Raw genomic sequence first — 25911 nt, forward strand, 5'->3', positions numbered from 1 at the left:
TTGAATTTCGACAATATTTCGCAAAACTTGACTGAAATAGAGAAAATATCGTCTAATACTCGTTGCAGAAGGCAATTCCAACACTCATGCGTTCCAAAACTCGCTCCTTCGTCGCTCGTTTTCGAATTTCGCATTCGTGTTGGAATAGGAGCCCATTCTGCAACTTGTTTTAGAATATACTATTCTCTATTTCAGTATCGTAATGAGTACATTACAGTATTATTTTGGTAAATAAACTTTATTATTAGTATTATTACTAAAAACAGTGCTGTAATGGACTCATATTTCGTGCTTATTCTCAATAATTTTCGCGATTTCTTTCCTCTACTTCTCAGGGCCGTAGCTAGAAATGAATTTAAGGTAGGGCAATGAAGGTTACAGGTAGGGCAGAAGTAAAAAATTGTACTCGATGTGATCTGATGAATCAATTTTCATCGTACCTACTTTTGAGTGTATGGTAGTATGTATATATAAAAATATTTATTTCTTCAGTTTATATTATTTCTTTCAACATGTTGTGATTAATATAATGATGATAAAAAACTTCCTCAAAACAGCTGAATCCTTCGATTTGTCATATTATTAAATATGCGAAGGACTTCATTCAGATCAACAGACTGAGTCCTTCTCTTTTCAAAGGCCAGAAATACCATGCCTGCCATTCTTTCGTGACTCATTGACAGCCTCTGAGGTCTATTGATTGCAGTTAAGGTTGAAAAAGTAGATTCACAAACAGCAGTGCTACATCCTATGGTCGCCACAGATGCAAAGAGTTCATATGTATCTTTGAAAGCCTCTCGCTGTCTGTACAAAACTTGCACTATGTCTTCTGTTTTATCCTCACGACGACTCAAATAAGCTTTAACCACTGTAGCCTCTTCATTTGATGGAATTGTTATACCTGAAAAGTTAATTTAAATTGTGAATTGAATATGAATAAACAAGCGTAATATTTTAGAAGCAGCAACATCATTTTGTTAATTGCCTTACACTCACCTAAATTTTTCAAAGGTTCCATTTTGTTCACATCCAACTCATCGAGACTCGCTACAGAATTTAACAGATCATCGTTGTCTGAAAACCTTCTCTGTAATTCAGCAACTAGTATGTCCAATGTTTCGAAATACTCAGATTTAAATGGTTGATCTTCTTCATTTTGTTTCGTTGAGGAACAGGAAGAGTCAAACATCAAGTAGTCATCCATGCGATTAGATCTTCTGACTTGCCTTTTTTGGGTGTGAGTCCTATTTTCAGAATCAATGCTTGTCATAGATTTAGCTTCTTCCAAAATTTGATGATACATTTCATCTGTTCTCAATTTTGTGATTTCATTTTGGACGCAATTTATGATTATTAGGGCGTCTTTCAATCCTGCGCTTCGGGCTTGTAAACTTGCATCTGCAGGCTGAAGCATGGATAGTATTTTTTTGGCCACAACCATAGCCATTCGGAATTCCAAATTAAGCATAATTTTTTTGATGCCGACACTCTTGGCAACGTCGTCACCATTGAATCTGTCATTTTTCATTTTATCTAAAGTTAGCAAAATCTCTGAATAATTATCGTTTACAACTTTTGTAACCGCCAAGTGTCCTGACCAACGTTGTTCGAGTAATCTGCCAATTATTTTTCCACCATACATTGCAGCTATTTTTCCATGATGAAAGAACTCATGTAACATGATGCATTGATCAAAAAATAAACGGATGAAAGTCATTTCAGAGATAGTCCTGATAACTATTAAATGTAAGCGGTGGTTATAACAGTGGACATAAGGAATTTTTCGGCCCAATTGATTCTCTATTCTAGTCGCAACTCCTGAAACTTTTCCGCTCATAACACTTGCTCCATCATAGCATTGGCTTAGCATACGGGAGAGATCAATGCCATTTTTCGTAAGAGTGTTTAAAGTTAATTCGGTAAATGTTGCTGCATCAAGATGTTCAGTTGTTGTAACTGTCAGCAACGACTCATTGACGATTCCATCCTTAACGTAACGTATTGCTATAGCAATATTTTCACGATTATTCTTATCCCTCGTTCCATCTTCCATTAGAGTGAACCAATTCACGTCAGATTCCTTGATATCTTTGACAATGGAGTTCTGTACTACTTGAACCATTGCTTGAATTATTTGGTTTTGAATTTCCGGTGAATGATATGTCGCATTTTGTGGTATATGGCTGAAAGCCTCCTTCAAATTCGGATCTTTCATGCACGTGTATTCAAATAAATTCTGAAATAATCCTTGTTCTTTTTTTTCCTCCAAAACATAATTTCCTCGCAAAGCTAACTCGTTGACAACTAAAAATTGTATAACTTCAACAATTGATTTCATGTAATACCGGTTTTTTTCTAAAACTTCATGATTTATCAAAGTTTCGACACTGCTACCTGTAGATATTCTGCGTAGTTTGTCTTGCCACATCGCCATGGCTTGTGTATGAGGAATTGATTTCTCATGTTTTGGAAACCCAGTTCTTGTATCACTGGCATTTTTCCAGTTTCTGAATCCTGTGGAAGTATAAGAACTTTGTTTGCTTCCATGGGGTAAAAATTGTTGACAAGGATAGCAAAAAGCAGCATCTCTCTCGACCGAATACTGCAACCATTTATATCGCTTAAACCAATCCGCAACAAAGGCCCTATTATTTTCTTTGGGATATATATTTAAAATAATTTGTTTTATCGGTTCTCCGATTCGTGCAATATCCGAAGGAATACCATAGTTAATTCTATTTCTACCAACCTGTTTTGCCAAACTAGTTTCCATAGAACTAGGAGTGGGTTTTGAGCAATGGGGTTCATCGTGATGAATTCCCTCTTCAACTCTTCGTTTTTTGGTAAAGAAAGTCCTTATATCCATCGCTAAATGAGTCAATCAACACTTCACTTCACTTCAATAAACAAACAATTATTTCGCTAAACTCTATTTTGGGTTATATGGGGATCCCCCTACCAAGGGGCGTATATTCCAGTACAGGTCCCATACATACTTCAAATGCCATCTATGTGCGGAATCAAGAAAATAAGCACATGAGGTGCTTCTGAAAATACAGCGTGCTGTATATATACAATGACCACGGTGCACTCTATTGATGTAGTTCGCAATCTCTAACAACTCGTGATTAATTCAGAATTGATTTGCGAGTGATAATTTTTTCCTCACGTCACATAATGAAATTTCCTTTGAATATTATTTAAATTGTTACTATTTTTTAAGGTAGGGCATTGAAAATTAAAGGTAGGGCATTGCCCCATAATGCCCCCCCCTGGCTACGGCCCTGCTACTTCTCTATTCACATGAAAAAAATATATGGAAATATTTACCTTTAATGATCAAGTAATGTCCAGCCAGATCGCATATCCAGTGTTGTCTAGGTGTTGAGATATGAAGGTTCTGCTGAAAAATAATCAGTATTAGTAAAACTTCAATCAGAGATTGTTTTCATTTATCTTAGAATCATAAATAATTACTATTTTTTCTTCTGGTATTCATCATGAAATCTTCCCACCCATAGATGTCAAACAATTATTAGATGATATGTATAATTCAAACAAATTTATTATTCATTCAAAGTAGGCGGAATAACAATATTACGATAGGGCTACCATAAATGTTGGAACATCGACCGGGACAAGTGGCATAGAAATAGTTGAAATACCATACAAAAATTCCAAACTCATCTGAGAGGACGGTATTCAATTAAAAATCATCCGAGTTTTGTATTAGAAATGCTTGACTGTTTAGAAATAAATTATAAAGTTCTGATAGAGTCATAAAAAAGTCGGTTATAGCTTTTGAGGCCCTTTCTCCAGCTACATTCGAACCAACGCGTATTATATAATATCTAATATTAGATATTACTGAATAGTGTGAATCGTGATATTGTGATTAATACCATAACGAACTAGTGACCAGATATGTACTCAGTTTTTCATTAATATTGTGTGTTTTGGAATTATGAATATGCACAAAATTAGCGAACTTTGGACTTTCTTCTCACTGGTCGATGGAAATGATGCGATCTATAATTTATGTAAGATGAAATTATCCAATAATCTGATATATAAATTAATGGGATAAATAAGTTTCAAGAAATAATTAAATTATTCTTTAGAACATCGAAATTCATGAATTGTTGCTTATTTCTATTCTTTTTTTAATGTTTTATTATATTGATGAAAAGTTATCTGCAGGGGAGGATACAGAAGGTGTTCATGCAGGAAAGATGTATGTATTTAATAGATAAATAAATCTTATAATAAAAATTTAACACAGCATTTCAACTTGTGCAGCAAGTTAGATAGAGTGCTATTCAAAAAGAAATTTCTAATAGAATACCCTTCATTAGAGACATCAGAGGCCCACACAGAATGTTTTCGAGTTATGGAATTTTGACTCTCAATCTTAAGTTGCTGAATTTAAGGGCAGTCAATTATACTTATATTTTTTTGGCTACGTATCGTGGACTAGGTGATATTGCTACACCATAATTGTTCCAAAAAAAAAAGAAAATCATCATTTTGTTAGGAAATTCTCTTCAATATAAGCTTACAACTGAAAATAAGTGAATTACAAAAAATGCAGTTGTAATTATGGCAACCAATTGAAATTGAATTTGTGATCATGATAATACTATTCATATTCTTGACATCAATAATACCTGCCAATGAATCCAAAGCCAAACTTCTCATACGACAGAGTCTGCTTGTTGAAATTGATGGTTCCAAACAGTTGTTTTAAGAATGAGCGGCGAATAAAAATTTAATGTACTGAGTGGAATCTATAAAATTCAGTGCCGCTTGTGAAGTGGCAGAATCAGAATAAGCTTCTTGGATTATCGATCCCTCGAAGTAATCTAACTAAGATATTAATGTGTCATGAAATTGTGAAATTCACATGTTGCTAGCCTACAAAAGTTTACGATAGCGCACAAAATCGGCCGATAAATGTAGATATAAATGGAAACATGTTTCTGTTCAATCGATTACCCATAAAAATTATTGCGAACACAATAAAATTTATCTTCCGTGACAACGAGGCATAAGCCAATGAAGAGAGGCAGGAAACCGTAAACTCGACACCAGGAGAGTGGTTACCGAAATCTACTGTTCTGTTGAAATATGAATTTTCAACATTGAGCACGAAGAATATTTCCGGTTTGGTATTACTGGAACATTTGCGAGTTAGTTCAAAGTTACAATGTGAATACTTGAAAAGGTTAAGCCAATAAAATTATTTGCATACACGGTTCTACGTCTTATACAGGGTGATTCATTGGTAAATAGGTGGAAGCTAAGGGTAGATAAAGGACACTGAGTTGTTTCAGAATAAACAATATTTGAAGGGTCTATCTCTCTTCATAATCAAGATACAGATTGTTAAATTACTTTAATTAACTTTCGAACCAACCTAAATATTTTCATGATAATTGATACGTTCATTCTCTGCAACAACTATCTATACAGTGTGAAAAAAGCCTAAGACAGTTTCAACAAAAAAAACACCCTATATATAAAAATTCCTTGAATTTGATTGGATATTCTAATAAAGGAGAAAAAACTAAAGGAACTAAGGTATATCTAGAACGTTCACGTTCGATTTCAATACTTAATAAATGTAGTCAAACTTGAATATTCAGACAACACAGTAACCATAAACAGTCTAGTTGAATTTTTGGCTCATAAAAGTGAAATACACAATGAAATGCAGAGGTAAATAATTTGACTTTCAAGACCATTGCGACCAATTTCTCGAACAAAAATTTTTCCGATCAGTTAGATAGGTACGGGTGGACCTCATAACTAGCCTGCAAGGAGCCCCGACTTGAAGCCTACCGATTATTTTCTTTGGGGTTACTTAAAATCAGAAGTCTACACTACACGAATAAACGATATAATGCAACTTCCTCAGAGAATCGAGGATGCAAAAATCTAGAAATTATGAAAAAATCGATTACTTGTCTAATTGAACGGGCACAGAAATGCAATGGGCAGAATGGAAGCCATTTTGAGCAATTTTTGTGAAACTTTCTTTCTCTCTGTCAAAGGTTTTTTATAGTGTTGAGGTTTTTATGAAGATGTTTTGTTTCTCAGGACTTATTTTTTTAATCATTTTCAATTCAGATAATCAACAAATGAATCTTATCCTCGATGTTATCGTTTTCGATAGTAATATCGTGTCCGTGTAGTTAGTACCCACTTTTTCGAAAATCAAGAATTTTTTTATGCATTTGTTAATAACTATTTGTAACACAAAAATTTTTGTTTGTATCTGTATGTGTGAAGGATACTGGTAGAAACTATACCGCATTCCGCTGGGGTGCCAACTTCACGTTTTTTTTATTTTTCTCGACAAAAAAATTTAATTTTGAAGAATATCGCTAGTAACTATTTGTAACACAAAACTTTCTGTTTGTAACCTAACCTACATATAATGAAAAAATATCAGTCCTAGAATGCGAAGTTAGCACCCAGTTTTTCGAAAATCAAGATTTTTTTTTGCAATCGTTAGTAACTCGTTAGTAACTATTTGTAACACAACAATTTTTGTTTGTATCTTGAGGATACTGATAGAAAAATATCGCATAGTTGGCACCCCAGCGGAATGCGATATTTTTTTACCATAATCTTTGAGGTACAAACGAAAATTTTGGTGTTACAAATAGTAACTAACGAATGCAGAAAAAAACTTCATTTTCGAAAATGTGGGTGCTAACTTCGCATTCTAGGAGTGATATTTTTCAATATAGGTTAAATCATAAACAAAAATGTTTTTGTTACAATCAGCTACTAACGATGTCCTTTCAAACAATTTTTTTTTTCGAGAAAATCGGAAAAATCGAAAAAATACGTGAAGTTGGTATCCCAGTGAAAACCAGTATTTTTCTACCAGTATCCTTGAGGTACAAACAAAAATTTTTGTTTTACAAATAGTTTTTCTCCCTTATTCGAATATCCTATCAAATTCAAGGAAAATTGAATTTGAATTTTGAAGGAAATTGAATATAGGGTGGTTCCAAAGTAATGGGTAGTTGAAGAAATTAACAAAATCAATAAAACACTCTGTATATTGATTATGAAGAGAAATATACCCTTAAAAAAAATTGGTTATTCTGACTCACATCAGTGTCCTCGTTCATCTTCAGCTTCCGCTACATTAAATATAAAATAGAATAAAATCTACTTGTTAGTTTTGTTCAATTATTATACAGGGTGGCCATTTGAAAACGAAACAGACGAGATTACAGACGAAATAAAGTTTTTCGATAGGAATGCTCGGACAGGTCGATTTCTGTTTCGAGGGGGACAACTTAAGATGTAGGTTACGGACGCATAGCGCTTCAACCCTTGCTACTACAACCCTCACCCCCAAATTTTGAATAAGGAAGATGGGGTGAGTGATACCTCATTTGAAAGGTATTTTTATACTGATTTCAGCACATTAATTGTTTTTTCATTTTATGCATTAGTTCTCGAAATATTCTTAACTAAGTATTTGAAAATGAAGTGGTGTTTTCATGGCACTTGTAGTGTTTTGTGAAAAATCGACATTTTGAGCTTCAAAACAACCATGACTGTGGCTTCCTTCCTAACTAACTAACGCATGAATATTTCGAGAACTAATGCATAAAATGAAAAAACAATTACTGTGCTGAAATCAGTATAAAAATACCTTTAAATTGAGGTATCACTCACCCCATCTTCCCTATTCAAAAATTGGGGGTGGGGGTTGTAGCAGCAAGGGTTGAAGCGCTATGCGTCCGTAACCTACATCTTAAGTTGCCCCCCTCGAAACAGAAATCGACCTGTCCGAGCATTTCTATCGAAAAACTTTATTTCGTCTGTAATCTTGTCTGTTTCGTTTTCAAATGGCCACCCTGTATGTTGTAGCTAGGGTTCGCTTCTGTTTCTGTCCACGGCGAACAATTTTACTGGTGAAAAATCAACTTCAACAGAGGTTTATGGAATTCGACTGTCTCAATTTCTTCGGTATAGGGATGAAGCCTCCTATGAGAGAGGCATAATGATATTCCTTTCAAAATGGCTACAAGTTATTGACAAAACAGCGCATATTATATCTAATAATCTATGGAAGTTAACGCCTTATATCTCATGCAAAAATAATGAATTTCCTTTCACTACACCTGATATTAAACTGACTTATAGACAATAATCCAAAACATAAAACACTGAATCATACACAAATTTTACAATATAAGTATTACACATATTCTTTCTCAGGTTGAGGTATATGACCTCAAGCAAATTCGAACCGTCATTCCGAGCATTTCCTGCTGTCAAAATAATAATAATTATAATACTCTTTAATATGATTTTTAACTGCAAAAACCCTTCTATTGTTAATGGTTATAATTTCAGTAAAAGAGAGAATTTGAATTCCATTTAATTTTATTTAGAATTCCATATAATTTGTTTCTCTTCTTAATGATGGAGGCAATTTGTTGAATCCACTCTGCAGTGGATGAGACGATGTTTTGGATACGCTATTTTCAGATTTCGAGTATGTATTATGTCTATTCTGATAGAGAAACAATAGATCTCTTGAATGTGGATCGCTGGGACTGCCAGAATCTTATTATTCCTGAACTTCTCACTGCATGGCTCTAGTGGTTTTATCTTCAGCATTTTTAGCGAAATCATTATTTCATAATATGTTTTTTGAACTACAGAATAAGATGCTCTTTCGAACTTTGAATTCAAAAACTCCATAATTTATAGTTTTCATAGTGCCAAAAATCAAGTAACCTCATATCACCCCTTTAAAAAGAAAATTTGAAAGTGATTTACGTACCTCATTAATATGATTCATCCAGTATAATGTTCTATCCTGATAAATACTTAAGAACTTAATGGATGAGCAAAGCTCTATTGAAGTTCCCTACAAAATCATTTTGTCTAGTTTGATCACTTCGAAAAGGCTAATTTTGAATGAAACTTACACAACTTTTTTCATTGAGAAGTAGGCCATTCGTTCTGAATCAATTACAGCATTGCATGCAAACATTTCAAGACTGAATTGTTTCTGAGACAAGAAGCTGTTTTCAAGACTAGAAACAACTTGAGGGTGTTTTTGGCGGGACGATGTTCTTGTCATCTGTATATCTCAATATTTCCACTTTATCTGAATACTCTATTCAATTATGAAAGTATTGGGACTAAAATACTATCTTGGGGTATTTCTAGAGTGACATTGATTATATCTTACATTTCAGTTGCTCCATTTTTTCTTTTATTCTCATCTGTTTTCTCTTTGGAAGGTAAGACTTGAACCAAGCCGATACGGGCCTTCTTATTTCATATGATTCTAGCTTTTCTATGATATAGTCATGGGACAATGACTCAAATGCTTTGGACAGATCTAGAGAAAGACCAATATTTATGTTTTAATTTGGTGAATGTTCTGAAGGAAACCATATACAGGGTCTTTCACGAGGAACCCCACCCATATTTATACGGGAAACTACTGAACGTATTTTCATGAAATTCAGCACTTATAAGTATTTCACGATGCTGATGAAATCTAAAATATTTTTAAGGCATGAGCACCTCCGGTTTTTCCGGAAATGACGTCAACTTCCGTTTTTCAAATTAGAACACCATTTTTTTATTGCAGAAATAGATTCCTTAAAAAATTTCAAGTTATTTTGATGTAACACTTTTCAGTATATATATATATTCTTTCGAGAAAGAGCAATACAAAATATTAATTTCAAACAATCAAGCATATGTGTCGATGAATCTCAGTATTAGCAGAGGAAATGTAACGGGGCATCATACATTTCAACGTATGATACAAGAGAACAGATAAAAACCCCAGCAAAAACTCTGTCTCCCCGTATCGGTGTAGTGACTGGTTTGTGTAAACGTTTACAGAATAAGCTGACATAATGACTTATGGTATCAACAAGATGGCGCGCCTCCACACAATTCACTCAATGTGTCAAATATCCTCTACAGGCTATTTGAAGATCGATGGTTGGCGAACAATGGTCCACATATTTGGCCACCACGTTCTCCCGATTTAACTCCTTTAGACTATTATGTTTGGGGTAGGATAAAAAATATTGTCTACTCAACTCCCCTGACTGATAAAGAGGACTGCATAGAACGAGTCAGAAATGCGTTCAGGTTTGTTTAGATTTTTAGATTCATAGTTTTGAAACTCAATTTGGTTTTTAAACACTTTTGCAGATCTCTTCCTCCCGATGAAATAAGAAGAGCAACGCACGAAGCATTCCTGAGACGTATAAATAAATGTCTAGAAATTAACGGTCAAAACTTTGAGCATCTTCTCTAGTTATAACTGCGAGAGTTTGCCATGGTTCTCCTAATAGTAACTTGAATTCGGTTTCAAGAAGGAGTGAAAAATCTAACAGTTCCTGAAAATTTCATCTTTTTGGCGTGAAGGGAAAAGAAATAGCTGAAAATTCAAGACGAAAAACAGTTTTTTGTGAATAACTCAGAAAATATCCATTATAGGGCAAGGGTGTGATGCATACACTCACATTATTTTTTAACGTAGATTCAATATCTGCCATAAAAAATGGGGTTCTAATTTGAAAAAATTGATTTTTCACGATTTTGTCATCCCTAACTTTGACAGCGATTTTTTCACCCCCTGTATCATGAATCGCGATTTCGATTTTTAAAGTGGATACATCAATCTTACATCTTGAAAAATCCCAAAAATGAAAATTTTCCATCCAAAAACCTCGAAGTTATCCTTGTTTCAGCGGGGCTCTATTTTCAATTTTTTTTCGAATTTTCCCGCTCAGAGAGAATTTTCCAACCAAAACTGAAAAATGTTACATCAAAATAACTTGAAATTCTCTAAGGAATCTATTTCTGCAATAAAAAAATGGTGTTCAAATTTGAAAAACGGAAGTTGACGTCATTTCCGGAAAAACCGGAGGTGCTCATGCCTTGAAAATATTTTAGATTTCATCAGCATCGTGAAATACTTAAAAGTGCTGAATTTCATGAAAATACGTTCAGTAGTTTCCCGTATAAATATGGGTGAGGTTCCTCGTGAAAGACCCTGTATATGGCTGTATTTGTTGACCTTCCTCGTTTAAAACCATGTTGGGAGTCAGCAATAGCTTCTTCTAGAAAGCTAGACGATCTCCTCAGCATCACATCTTCTTATATTTTTGAGAATGACGGCAGCAATGAAATGGGTCTATAAGTCTTTATTTTCTCCTTTTATCCTTTTTGAGGCTTCACTAATGCTAGTTTCAAGCAATCAGGAAATATTTCCAGATTTTATGGAGTTTTTTATAATGAAGTTCAAAGGACTGATAATGTCCTCTGCAGTGATGAGTGAACTTAATGAAATTCATGTGTATACCATCTTCTTCGAAGCTCAGTTTAATATTGAATGAATTTATCATATATTCGAGTTCAACTTGGTGGTTGGTTGCAGGGTTGCTGCCAGGACCGGCAAACCGGACATTTTGCCGGGGCGCCAAATTTTAGGGGCGCAGTCAGTTAATGAAACAATACATATTGAATGAAACAAAAATGATTTCTTAGTGAAAATACCACTCTTTGTAGTAAAATAATACAATTACCAAGAGCCAATTTTTTTCAAATCGAATAGGCGCTCTTAACTATAGTTATGAAAATACAAATAGGTACTAAGATGCACCTTAAAGAACTACGTCGTCTTTTTACTATAGCGTCTTACTTTTGAACAATGCAGGACGTTTTTTGATGAAATCGACAAAACGTCCTTTGATAAATTTGACAAGGTGATTTCAAGTTAAAAAAAACGATTTCATAAAAACTTGAAAATGTGCTTGAAGGGAATAACAAAGGCTCTTTGAAAGAAAATTGAGATGAATTAGGCAAAGCAGGATAACGAAATTTCATTTTGCAGGGGCGCCAAAATGTCCGGCAGCGGCCCTGGTTGGTTGAAAGAAAACTGATCTGAATGCATGAAATTATGATACTTGATTCGGAAACTGAACATGCAAGACCTTCAAAAAATACCAACTGACAAAGAGACTGCAACACCCAGAAGAAACTGATTGAATTGAAAATATTTCTGGTGAAACATAGATAGAAAGCAAGGAGTAAATAATTGAATTTGGAAAAAATAATCGTGAAAGTTTTTTCATGTGAACAATGTTAGTTGAATATTATTGTAGTATTGTAGAATATTTTACAACAAACCAGCTGTTCGAGGAGATCCAAAGTCGATGTTTAGTTGTAGCTAAAATGCCTAGAGCACGTGTACGCGGAATTTATCGCCAGCTAAGTGAATTTGAAAGAAGTCGAATCATTGGTCTACGAGGGGCGGGGTTGTAATTTCGATAAATCGCTAACCGTACGAACAAAAATCCAACTACTGATATAACCTGGACGACCGTCTGCGAGGTCACGCTTTCAAGCTGAGGAAGGAAAGTTTCAAAACATCCCAAAGACAGTTCTTCATCACAAACCGCGTGTTTACCGTTTGGAACTCTTTACCTTCATCGGTGGTGAACTCAGTTTCTGTGAACTCTTTCAAGAACAACTATGACACCTGGTTTCGTCGCGAGTGAGTGCTACTTGCTACTTGTGAATTACTTTTTCTTTTGTAATGCATTTTTTTTTAAGTTTCGGTGTATTTTTTCATATATTTCAATTTTTGTGAGTTTATAGGCTTGGCCTCAACTCTTTACCTTGTAATAATAATAATAATAATAATAAGATGTTGTCAAGCGTGGTTTGATAATGCCCAAAATCGAAGAAGAGTAGGCACCTGACGTCGAAGGGGCACAAATGAATTTCAAGATCGACGTCTAACACTTATGGCCATTAGAGACCGATTTAAGACAACTCGATCTACCACCAGATAAGGATTTTTGAACTGCAGCATTATTGACCCCATCTTGTGTTACCTCTGACGGTTGAGCATCGCCGGCAACGATAACAGTGGTGCCGAGATATGAGAACGTCAACATTGGAATGTGGAAGGGCATCAGGTCGTCTTTTCTGATGAATCTCGATTCTCCTTGGATGCCCATGATGGACGAAAAGGGTTAGATGACGTCGGAGAGAAAGACCTGAACCTCAGTTTGATGTTGGGCATCAGGTACACCGGATAATAGGCATTATTGTATGGGGTGTCTTTGCACTTGCAAGTGGGTCACCTTTAGTCATCATTCGAGGTAACATGACAGCGCTACGTTACCTTCAAGAAATAGTGGACCCATATGTTCTCCCTTACCTTAACCGCCTCAAGAATCCAATATTTCAACAAGAAAATGCCCGACCTCATGTTGCCAGAATTAGTTTAAACTTTTTCGAAGCGACCCATATGAATCTTTTGCCATGGCCGCCCAAATCCTCCGTTCTTCCGCCCAAAGAGCATGTTTGGGACATCATGGATAGAAGGCTTGGTAATTTACTCCTGCTTCCACGCACTTTGGCGGATTTGAGACATGAAGTACAGGTTGCTTAGAATAGTATCCCCCAAGAAGAAATAGACCATCTTATTGCATCAATAGCGAGACGTGTTGGGGTGTGTATAGATAATCGAACAAACACATTATTAACAAATTTATTCAAAAAAAATTGTAAATACCTACTTCGTTTTGTTCTTCAAATTCAAATCATTTACTCCTGGCGATACAATCTATGTGTTACCAAAAAAAAAATTTGAACAGCTTCTTCTGGGTATTGTAATTCGCCACTAGTCGAAAATATTGTCGGAAAATCAATGTTAAAAAGATAAAAATAATCAACAAAACAAAGTTACCCAATGACGGTTTGTTTCTAGAAGGCTAGATAGTTGAAAAGTATACGACTACCTGATAACAAGTCTCAATTATTGGTCCGCGAAGTATTGACAGAAAATCCAGTTTTGCGTTGAGAAAACCCATGCATCCTTTGTGAAAATCAATATAATGATCTGCAGTCGCAATCTCAGTCTGGACCAAAGAACTTGGATGCTTAAATGTTATATATTCCCTGTGCTTTTATATAGCGTTGAAGCTTAGATCCTCAATGTGTACCTATTGAAAGCGGAAAGACCTATAGAGGTGAGGGGAGGAAAAGAGATAAATTGAAATATATAGGCCATATAATCATAGACCGCACTTTTGAATTCTACAACTCGTAACCGAAGAAGAAATAGCAGGTAGATCTATCGGAAGGAGAGAAATATTCTGGCCTGAAAACCTGCGAATATCGTATAATGTCACCTAATTGGACTTATTCAAGTCCGCAGCTTCCAGATTTGAAATAGTAATGATGATAAGCAGCCTCCGCAATGGATACACCGTTAACTTTTTATTTCCTGTCAATAGAGCCAATTGAGGTTTTTAAGATAGATCATTTCATATCAATTGATGTAATGAAATACAGCCCAAAGGCATATAAAACTAGGTTTGAATGTTTTATAGCAAATAATGGAAAGCTTTCTTTTTTTGATCAAATTAAATTTTAGTCATTGATTTTTTAGTAGTTGTCGAAATCTTATTATGCATATCCTTTGTTAGGAAGTGAATTGTCTATTACTTTGATAATACAAAAAAATACACCTATGTTCAAGGCACAATTTGTTATGGTGTTACTTGTAAAAGTTTTCACTGATTTTTTATTATTCGAAAAACCATAAAGAACTACTTTATATTTCAAAATGATCGAGTATCGCTATAGTGACTTTAGATTGTCGTTAATGCCTCATTTATCTTAATTCTGTACTGTTTTAATGATCGTGTTGGCCAAGAATTGAAAACCATCAGAAGTAGAAAAATACGTTTCTTAGTTACAGAAAAACTTCATACCAAAATTCATTTTTATGATATCCCACCGAAAATATTTATATTCATATCCAAGATTCCATTTTTAAACGGCGCCAGACAGATAGCGGGAATTCGAATAATTCTGAAAAGCGCCACCTCGCAGAACTCTGGTAAGTTTTCACCAAAGCAACAGGTGGAAGGTATATAAAAAAGTAAAATCGTATAAGTGCACACCACACTCCAGGTTTCTATGCATCTTAATAGAAATCCTGGTGTGTGCACTGATTCTATTTTGTTTCAGACTTTTTGAGATAGTCCTCCTAATGGTTTGATGAAAACTTACCAGAGTTCTGTAAGGTGGCGCTCTTCAGAATTGTTCGAATTCCCGCTAACTGTCTGGTGGCGTTTGGAAATAAAATAATGATTTGCGACACACCAAACTTTCACAAGAAATTGTAATTCAATTCATATCGAAGTATCAATTAATTGAAGAAATACAGGGTGATTCACCAGGATGGCCTGTTAGACGTTTATGGAAAACTAATCATGATTTTGAGCAGAGAATTCGCATATTGCGATTTGAGATAATGATCTTTCTCCCTGAATTAGTTTCAGATCTCTTCAACTTCCGGTTATACCGAAAACAGACTACTATAATAATAATAATAATAAAGTTTATTCGAGAACTTCAACAAATAAACATAGTTTATCACAGAGGTAATATATACTGATAGAGTATATTAACCGGTACGTGATACTAAATTAATTTTACATTCTAAAACTGTTCTGCAAAGAAAGGAAACAACATTTATAAAATCTAAAAAAGTACAAGTGAAGAATTGGATGCTTCGAACCCAAATACTACCATCCACCACCATATGAAAGGACTCGAAATACAGTCTCATTCGGTATTCTATGCCAATGCTGCTACTTTATTTCAAATGGCACACCCAGTATATTATTGCATCATCAGATAGCTTTTTGATGACTTCTAGAGTTATCAAGAAAGAACTTTAAATGAGGAACAACCGGAATTTAAAACTGTGTGGAGTAGTCTGTGACTTCCGGAAAACACAGAAAGAAACTAATGATACCACGAATTTGCAAAATCGAAAAAGAAAAAATCTTTTTCTTCCGAAATGCACCAAAAATTGTGAGTCCTCATTGTCACAATTTTTTTCATAAGAATCCCATGAACTCATGAACCGTTGACTTTTTACCCAAGGTATAGCATATTGACGAAATTGTCATAAAAAAAGCTATCTAATGATGCAATAATGACATACTGGGTATGTCATTTGAAATAAGAAAGAACTAGTCTGTTTTCGGTCTAACCGAATGCTGTAGAGATCTGAAAATTTTTTAGGGAGAAAGATCGTTGTCTCAAACCCCAATATGCGAATTTTCAGATCAAGATTATGATTAGTTTTCCATAAACGTCTAATAGGTCATCCCGGTGAATGGCCCTGTATAATGGCAGACGGCTGGTGGATTATTCAGAGTATATAAGATTGTCACGAGAATACAATACAATATAATTTTTTTATACGTAAAGGTCACATAAATGTCAAATATAAACGCTGTATGCGCCATCTGAAACTCTCGTGATCTCTCAAAATCAAGTAGACATAAATCTGAGAGATCTTGCCTGAAAGTTTTACAGGTATAAGTAGACATACCAGGGTTTCTATGCATCTTAGGGCCATCCAGGAGAAACCGTGGTAATGTTCAATAGACGAATCCAAATAAAATTTTATACGTCGAATTCAATTAATTTAAAGATGCTTTCCAAAGTACAATTACTACAAAACCCCCGAGATAACCCAAAACCTTCCCTTGAAGGTTTTTATACGCATACGTATAATTGCCGAGGCTGTGGGAACGCTAGAGCGGATCCTGATCTCAAGTCAACATGGACTTTTATAAAATTCCGTTTATAGAATAGAAATATATTATGCAGTTTTCGAGAATATTGCAGTTGCCAAGATAAGGAAATTTTTCCCTGTATTTCAATTACCGACAACAGACTGAAAAGTTTATCTAGCTTTAAGATAATAAATTGTCAATTTGAAAGCACCAATATTATACTAATCATTGAAGTTGCAAGATAACTTTGCTAGTTGGAATGCCAAGAATTATGGACAAATCAATTAACTCCAAATGTGAATATAAATTATCGATTTGCATTTTCAGTGAAGATATACCGGAAAACTTTTGAGTTTCCCATGATATAGTTGCACCAACAATACCTAATGATGTATGTTATACAGGGTGTTTCCTAAACATGCGGCAAAAATTCAGGGGGTTGTTCCTTGGACTATTCTAAGAATATTTTGTCCTTTGATGATTTTTGAAAAACCTATTTGTTTCGAAGATATAGGGGAAACAAAATTTCAGATAATAACATTTTATTATGAAAAATTACATGAAAATTCAACTCAACCTACAAAAACTGTTGAAAATGATCACCTCTAGCCAGCATACAAGCATCCAATCTTCTCCTCATTGACTGCCGAACCCTTTCAAAAACACCAGGATCATTTCTTATTAAGTTACACCCAGCAATGATCCGATTTCGCAAGTCTTCCTTTACCATCTGCACTTATCAATTTTTAGTCAAAAAGCTGGCAGTTTTTAGTAATTGGAATGTTGTTAAACAAATTTAAAAATAAATTGTACCTACTTAGTAAACACAGTGCGGTACGCATTTTTATTTAAACTATTATTAATTTTAAAAATATGAAAAATGTTGTTCGCCCTGTATCTTCGAAACAAAGAGGTTTTTCAAAAATCATCCAAGGACAAAACATGCTTAAAATAGTCCAAGGAACAACCCCCTGAATTTTTGCCGCAGGAAACACCCTGTATAAATGGCGTCGAATGAACAGGGCCGTAGCTAGAAATGAATTTAAGGTAGGGCAATGAAGGTTACAGGTAGGGCAGAAGTAAAAAATTGTACTCGATGTGATCTGATGAATCAATTTTCATCGTACCTACTTTTGAGTGTATGGTAGTATGTATATATAAAAATATTTATTTCTTCAGTTTATATTATTTCTTTCAACATGTTGTGATTAATATAATGATGATAAAAAACTTCCTCAAAACAGCTGAATCCTTCGATTTGTCATATTATTAAATATGCGAAGGACTTCATTCAGATCAACAGACTGAGTCCTTCTCTTTTCAAAGGCCAGAAATACCATGCCTGCCATTCTTTCGTGACTCATTGACAGCCTCTGAGGTCTATTGATTGCAGTTAAGGTTGAAAAAGTAGATTCACAAACAGCAGTGCTACATCCTATGGTCGCCACAGATGCAAAGAGTTCATATGTATCTTTGAAAGCCTCTCGCTGTCTGTACAAAACTTGCACTATGTCTTCTGTTTTATCCTCACGACGACTCAAATAAGCTTTAACCACTGTAGCCTCTTCATTTGATGGAATTGTTATACCTGAAAAGTTAATTTAAATTGTGAATTGAATATGAATAAACAAGCGTAATATTTTAGAAGCAGCAACATCATTTTGTTAATTGCCTTACACTCACCTAAATTTTTCAAAGGTTCCATTTTGTTCACATCCAACTCATCGAGACTCGCTACAGAATTTAACAGATCATCGTTGTCTGAAAACCTTCTCTGTAATTCAGCAACTAGTATGTCCAATGTTTCGAAATACTCAGATTTAAATGGTTGATCTTCTTCATTTTGTTTCGTTGAGGAACAGGAAGAGTCAAACATCAAGTAGTCATCCATGCGATTAGATCTTCTGACTTGCCTTTTTTGGGTGTGAGTCCTATTTTCAGAATCAATGCTTGTCATAGATTTAGCTTCTTCCAAAATTTGATGATACATTTCATCTGTTCTCAATTTTGTGATTTCATTTTGGACGCAATTTATGATTATTAGGGCGTCTTTCAATCCTGCGCTTCGGGCTTGTAAACTTGCATCTGCAGGCTGAAGCATGGATAGTATTTTTTTGGCCACAACCATAGCCATTCGGAATTCCAAATTAAGCATAATTTTTTTGATGCCGACACTCTTGGCAACGTCGTCACCATTGAATCTGTCATTTTTCATTTTATCTAAAGTTAGCAAAATCTCTGAATAATTATCGTTTACAACTTTTGTAACCGCCAAGTGTCCTGACCAACGTTGTTCGAGTAATCTGCCAATTATTTTTCCACCATACATTGCAGCTATTTTTCCATGATGAAAGAACTCATGTAACATGATGCATTGATCAAAAAATAAACGGATGAAAGTCATTTCAGAGATAGTCCTGATAACTATTAAATGTAAGCGGTGGTTATAACAGTGGACATAAGGAATTTTTCGGCCCAATTGATTCTCTATTCTAGTCGCAACTCCTGAAACTTTTCCGCTCATAACACTTGCTCCATCATAGCATTGGCTTAGCATACGGGAGAGATCAATGCCATTTTTCGTAAGAGTGTTTAAAGTTAATTCGGTAAATGTTGCTGCATCAAGATGTTCAGTTGTTGTAACTGTCAGCAACGACTCATTGACGATTCCATCCTTAACGTAACGTATTGCTATAGCAATATTTTCACGATTATTCTTATCCCTCGTTCCATCTTCCATTAGAGTGAACCAATTCACGTCAGATTCCTTGATATCTTTGACAATGGAGTTCTGTACTACTTGAACCATTGCTTGAATTATTTGGTTTTGAATTTCCGGTGAATGATATGTCGCATTTTGTGGTATATGGCTGAAAGCCTCCTTCAAATTCGGATCTTTCATGCACGTGTATTCAAATAAATTCTGAAATAATCCTTGTTCTTTTTTTTCCTCCAAAACATAATTTCCTCGCAAAGCTAACTCGTTGACAACTAAAAATTGTATAACTTCAACAATTGATTTCATGTAATACCGGTTTTTTTCTAAAACTTCATGATTTATCAAAGTTTCGACACTGCTACCTGTAGATATTCTGCGTAGTTTGTCTTGCCACATCGCCATGGCTTGTGTATGAGGAATTGATTTCTCATGTTTTGGAAACCCAGTTCTTGTATCACTGGCATTTTTCCAGTTTCTGAATCCTGTGGAAGTATAAGAACTTTGTTTGCTTCCATGGGGTAAAAATTGTTGACAAGGATAGCAAAAAGCAGCATCTCTCTCGACCGAATACTGCAACCATTTATATCGCTTAAACCAATCCGCAACAAAGGCCCTATTATTTTCTTTGGGATATATATTTAAAATAATTTGTTTTATCGGTTCTCCGATTCGTGCAATATCCGAAGGAATACCATAGTTAATTCTATTTCTACCAACCTGTTTTGCCAAACTAGTTTCCATAGAACTAGGAGTGGGTTTTGAGCAATGGGGTTCATCGTGATGAATTCCCTCTTCAACTCTTCGTTTTTTGGTAAAGAAAGTCCTTATATCCATCGCTAAATGAGTCAATCAACACTTCACTTCACTTCAATAAACAAACAATTATTTCGCTAAACTCTATTTTGGGTTATATGGGGATCCCCCTACCAAGGGGCGTATATTCCAGTACAGGTCCCATACATACTTCAAATGCCATCTATGTGCGGAATCAAGAAAATAAGCACATGAGGTGCTTCTGAAAATACAGCGTGCTGTATATATACAATGACCACGGTGCACTCTATTGATGTAGTTCGCAATCTCTAACAACTCGTGATTAATTCAGAATTGATTTGCGAGTGATAATTTTTTCCTCACGTCACATAATGAAATTTCCTTTGAATATTATTTAAATTGTTACTATTTTTTAAGGTAGGGCATTGAAAATTAAAGGTAGGGCATTGCCCCATAATGCCCCCCCCTGGCTACGGCCCTGCGAATGAATGTGACACGGATGCGAACTCCCAGAAAGACGGCAAATTTAACGATGTTAAATGTACATATTGTACTAAAAGAGTGGAGGATTATGTGAAGTGTGGAAAGTGTTTTAAAAATTCTCACAAATTATGTCTTGCACGAGATAGAAATTTGGGAAATACACATACAGTACATGTGAACATGAGAGGTTAGAAACTCATAAAAATTCAACAGAATTAAAAGACTCAACTGTTCAGAATGAAATGCTGGAATTTGAAAACAACTATCTCAAACAATTGATCAAGTAAATATCCGAGATGAACCAAATCCTGATGCAAAACAATATCCTTTCATCAGAAAAAATTGAGTTCCTAGAAGGTTACAAAAAACATGAAATGAAAACATATTTGCAAGCAACACAAAAAACTAAATCGTCAACTTCAAACAAATCACATCAAGTCACAATGAGGTTGAATAATGGTTCTAAACAAACTACTGCAGAAACATGCATAGAAGATAATGAAACATCTGACCTACCACCTATGAACATAGATATAAAACACAAGGGTAACCTAGAAATTGTTTCGAAGAACGTCAACAATTCAAAAACAACTATGGAAAAAGATGAAATAGAACATATCGGAAGAATTCATCTCTATCAGGTCACAAAGGCATAAGAAACCAAAAGTTAGTACTGGACCATTAAAATCTATAAAAGCAGACAAGCAAGAAGAAATTATGGCTGTTTATATCCCAAATAAAAGCGAATGTAGAGGATGAAGTTGTAAAAGACTATGTAAGAAGAAATGGTAATTTATAAGAGAACGAAGTAAGTGTAAAACAACTAAACACTAAAAACCAAGAATATTTGACCTAAAAATGTGTGTTAGTCAGTGTTCCCCTGAAAATGAAGAAGAATATTTACAAAAATGATTTTTGGCCAATAGGAATCAAATGTTGAAGACTTGATTTCCAAAGAGGAGAACTAGAACCATACATTTTAAAGAACTATATGTAATTAACATTTCGTTTTCATATTATATATTTGTATGTGTATGAATGTGATTGAGAATGAAGAGCTATTATTATTATTATGCAGGTTGTCCAGTAAAGACCACGTCAAACCGAGGGAGAATGTAGATCAAAGGATAATCCACAAAATTACCATTATAAAAGTCTTACCGTTTTCGAGATATTTTTTTTTTTTTGGGAAATAATGAATTTTTGGCCCTTTCAATAGTTTTGTCCTTACGGTTGGTACAATTTTAAACCTTTCTGGTTAATTTTGTCAGTAAAATTTCCGAAGAATGATTTCAACGTTCACATTAAAAACATCCTCCGAACATTTTAAAGGGGGGCTATGAGAAATATTTTTATTGGAAATTTTGGTAGTGGATTATTTTGTTCATGAAGTTTAGCCCATCGTAGTGGAACCAAAATGTACCAAGCTACTGCTGCACATTACACCAATAAATTGTCTATTTTATAGTGATTTCAAAGAGGTATCACACAAGTCATTTGTTATTCAAAGAAAAAAGATATGGCTGTTTTTATCCAAATGGTACGTTTCTGATAAAATCAAGTTTGTCAATTCTGTTGAGAAATCTTCTATGTTGCATTACTTAGTGAACAATGGCAATTGTTTACGTGCGAAAATATTACTCGTATAATTATTCACATCAACGAAATTCAATTTTGCGAAAACATCATGCAGATCCTGATTTTTTCAATGAGATCGTTTGGAGCGACAAGTCTTCCTATACCAAGGATGGGTACATGAATCTCCACAATTTGCATAGCTGGAATATCATAAATTCACAAGAGGTGAGAGAAGATAGATCACAATATCGGTTCAAGATCAATTTATGGACTGGAATATTTGATGGTGCAATTTTGGGCCCGATCGAACTGCCGCCATCACTGAACGCAAACAATTATTTGGAATTTTTAACTAACCAGCTGCCCATTTTATTGGAAGATGTGCCACTGGCGCTGCGACGTAGTCTGTGGTTTCAACATGATGGATGCCCAGCACATTACGGACTCGAAGTTACCGCACATTTGAATAGAACTGATTCCCACCGGTGGATTGGAAGAGGAGGTGGAATTTTGTGGCCTCTAGTTCACCTGACCTAAATCCTATGGACTTGAGTTATTGGGGCTGCCTAAAAGACAGAGTATACGCAACACCCATACGTGATGAAGCCGAATTGAGAGAACGCATCCGCAATTCGGCTTCATCACGTATGGGTGTTGCGTATACTTTGTCTTTTAGGAAGCCCCAATATTAAAAGTCCAGAGGATTTAGGTCTTCATGTACCCATCCTTTGTACAGGAAGACTCGTCGCCCCAAATGATCTTATTAAAAAAATCTGGATCTGCATGATGTTTTCGCGAAATTTGCCGGCAAATATGAATTTCGTTGAGGTGAATAATTATGCGAGTAATATTTTCGCACGTAAACAATTGCCATTGTTCACTTAGTAATGCAACATGGAAGATTTCTTAACAGAATTGACAAATTTTATTTTGTCAGAAACGTACCCATTTGGATAAATACAGCCATATCTTTTTTCTTTGAATACCAAATGACCTGTGTGATAACTTTTCGAAATCACTATAAAATAGACAATTTATTGGTGTAATGTGCAGCAGTAGCTCGGTACATTTTGGTTCCACTACGATGGGCTAAAGTTCATGAACAAAATAATCCACTACCAAAATTTCCAATAAAATTATTTCTCATAGCTTCCCTTCAAAACGTTCGGAGGATGTTTTTAATGTAAACGTTAAAATCATTCTTCAGCAATATTTTACTGAAAAAATTAACCAAAAAGGTGTAGAATTGTACCAACCGTAAGGACAAAACTATTGAAAGGGGCAAAAATTCATTATTTCCCAAAAACAAAAAATATCTCGGAAACGGTAAGACTTTTATAATGGGAATTTTGTCATAGCAGGTTGGTTATCCTTTGATCTACATTCTCCCTCGGTTTGACGTGGTCTTTACGGGACACCCAGTATAATAAGTACGACTATATTACTATTCATTATTCAAGATTTTGCATATCATCAATTCATGCTCTGCTAGTTTCTATCAGACCGAGACAGTTCAGTCTGAGGTTACACCGGGCCTTCTCCAATTAGCGTTGTTGCTTCATGTAACCACATCGTTTGTCTATTAGAAAATGATATCAACCACCTGTACCCAGTCAATAACATCCTCGTTTGGAATAGCCCAAAGAACCATTCTCGCAAATTCTCATACTAACTAATTATAAGTTCGGAAAATCTGCTAACATATTTCGTATGAATGAACATGTCGCAATAGAATCATAGGAATATCGATTTCTGAATCTAGTGCTCCTCATTATTAGATAGAGAACTAGAGCGTACTCGATGTACGGAATGGAAGTAGCAAGTAAAATAATTGTCAGATTTCCGAACGAAAAAAGCCCAGAAAATATCCAGAAAGTCGAGAGCTTTTGCGCTCTTGTTGATATGCCGATTCATACTGAGTTGGACTCGCGTTCATTTATGCGCCAATGGAGCTTTTAGAGATCTCAGAACTTTAGGTATATAGGAGATAACATGAACTGTGATTGAAATAGAGCAATACAAAAAATTGTCAACTTCAAACAAACAAAAAAGCATGTGTAAATGTGATATCAGTATTAGCAGAGGAAATGTAAACGGGGCATCATACATTTCAACGTATGATACAAGAGGTTCGTGAATTTGTTTACAGAATAAGCTGACATATTTATGAAAGGTGTAACTAAATAAGTGTAAAACATTTGAGGAGGTGATTCCTCTTCGAAAAAAAAGATAGGATCCTTCATATAATTTCATTGGAGCATCCCTACAGCCCCTTGAAAGGGGTAAGTACATAAAATTTGTAAATTTTTTTCACAAGCACTAAAAAAGTTACAAAATTGAAATTAACCTGAAGTTTTCTACTATAAAAAAGACACTTAGCCAGTAATTTATTTGGTTTACCCCATGATTGTAAGGGGTGGAAAACGCAACCCCTAAAATTTATTTCCAATGTAACTTTTTGTCTTATCATTTGTTTACCATTTAAAAATTTATTTCCGATAGCCTGTTTTATTCTGAGATTTTTTGTTCAGATTTTGTTTAGATTCATATAATTTTATAATATGAGAGTATGGGAGCTGGTATAGGAAGAGGAGGCAGTTTGGCAGAAGCCTCAACATTTATAGAGGATGCGTTCGAAGTATCATTTTGTTGTAAACTATGATAAATTGACAAACCTTCATAATAAAAGTTTTCAGTTTCCTTTTCTTATTTTCTCGTGAGTATCAGATTCTGTATCATCATCTAATAAAATTATAACCAATTTATGATATTCCGAAAATCGATCGAAAACCTTTTAGATATCATTGAACCTTGCCTGTAATTGTCCCCTTTTCGAGGTGTCCGATATACTTTGTTTTGCGATTATGTAAAATTCAGACATTCGGCTAACGTATGTTTTTTAACGTTTGATTTCAAATCTTTCGAGGTTACTCATATTTAGTGAATTAATTGATGAAATAATAAATTTAAAATGTAATTTGTAATGAATTGAATGAAGGGCAAATAATGAACGAACTTTATTTGAACTTAATAATAACAGCGAAACTTCTGGAAGAAATCGAATATAAATTTGAATTATTTCAGAATCACCAATGAAAAGAAAAATAAACGAGTTTGTATGTAAGGAATTTTGAATATGTATTTATATTTATTGAATGAACGATAAGCGTATGGAACAAGAACATATGATGACGTGTTTTTTGAAGAAACGAGTGAGAAGCGTATGTGGCGATGCGAATATAGTTCGATTTTATTATAATCTATATGAATGATTGAAAAGTGACTTACGTGAAAATCTGAAAATGAAAAAGAACGAAATCATGAAATCGAGGTCATCCGGCTCGAAGGACCAATATGTTAGCACTCGAATGAAAATATAGTGGACTGTATGAAAATGAAGAATCTTAGCTAACACTAGGAAATGCACAACAACCTACACTCGATACTAATTCTCCTCTGCTTGGGGATCCCCTCTTATCTGGAACTTCAACACCATTTTGTAGCTTGAACACTTATATTAATATATGAGATTCATATACACCGATAATCATCAATCAACTATGTAACAATATGTTCCAAAGTACTTCGCATGCGTACAGTGCCCCTCGAGAACCGTGGTGCATATGAAATAGTAAAATGAACAAAAAAATGAAATATTGCACTAACAGGAGCATATGTTCAATTGTTGAAAGCAAATAGAAAAATCCACCAAAAATATAGATAACCATGAAC

At 34.7% G+C, this 25911-nt stretch overlaps 3 protein-coding genes across 7 annotated transcripts in view; all 3 read right to left on the bottom strand.

Moving 5' to 3' along the window:
* Positions 1-25911, bottom strand: part of LOC123672240 (GTP-binding protein Di-Ras2) — a 282502-nt gene that overhangs the window by 190130 nt on the left and 66461 nt on the right. For 2 of the 5 annotated variants that reach the window (XM_045606263.1, XM_045606264.1), the window contains exon 2: positions 3331-3400. The exons of 1 other annotated variant lie outside the window; for it this stretch is intronic. The gene's annotated coding sequence lies outside the window, so the exon portion shown is untranslated. Of the gene's footprint in view, positions 1-3330; positions 3404-25911 lie in introns of all 5 variants that reach the window. 2 more of the 5 variants (XM_045606266.1, XM_045606265.1) reach the window with 1 other exon arrangement.
* On the bottom strand, positions 466-3282 carry LOC123672231 (zinc finger MYM-type protein 1-like). Its single transcript, XM_045606247.1, has 2 exons — positions 997-3282; positions 466-901 (listed from the first exon to the last, which is right to left on the bottom strand). The coding sequence occupies exons 1-2, from the start codon at positions 2864-2866 to the stop codon at positions 549-551; spliced, it is 2223 nt and encodes a 740-aa protein (XP_045462203.1). The 5' UTR covers positions 2867-3282; the 3' UTR covers positions 466-548.
* On the bottom strand, positions 17778-20593 carry LOC123672230 (zinc finger MYM-type protein 1-like). Its single transcript, XM_045606246.1, has 2 exons — positions 18309-20593; positions 17778-18213 (listed from the first exon to the last, which is right to left on the bottom strand). Exons 1-2 carry the CDS (start codon positions 20176-20178, stop codon positions 17861-17863), a joined length of 2223 nt encoding a protein of 740 aa, XP_045462202.1. The 5' UTR covers positions 20179-20593; the 3' UTR covers positions 17778-17860.

The sequence above is a fragment of the Harmonia axyridis genome, chromosome 2 (genome assembly GCF_914767665.1).
Source record: "Harmonia axyridis chromosome 2, icHarAxyr1.1, whole genome shotgun sequence".
Classification (NCBI taxonomy): domain Eukaryota; kingdom Metazoa; phylum Arthropoda; class Insecta; order Coleoptera; family Coccinellidae; genus Harmonia; species Harmonia axyridis.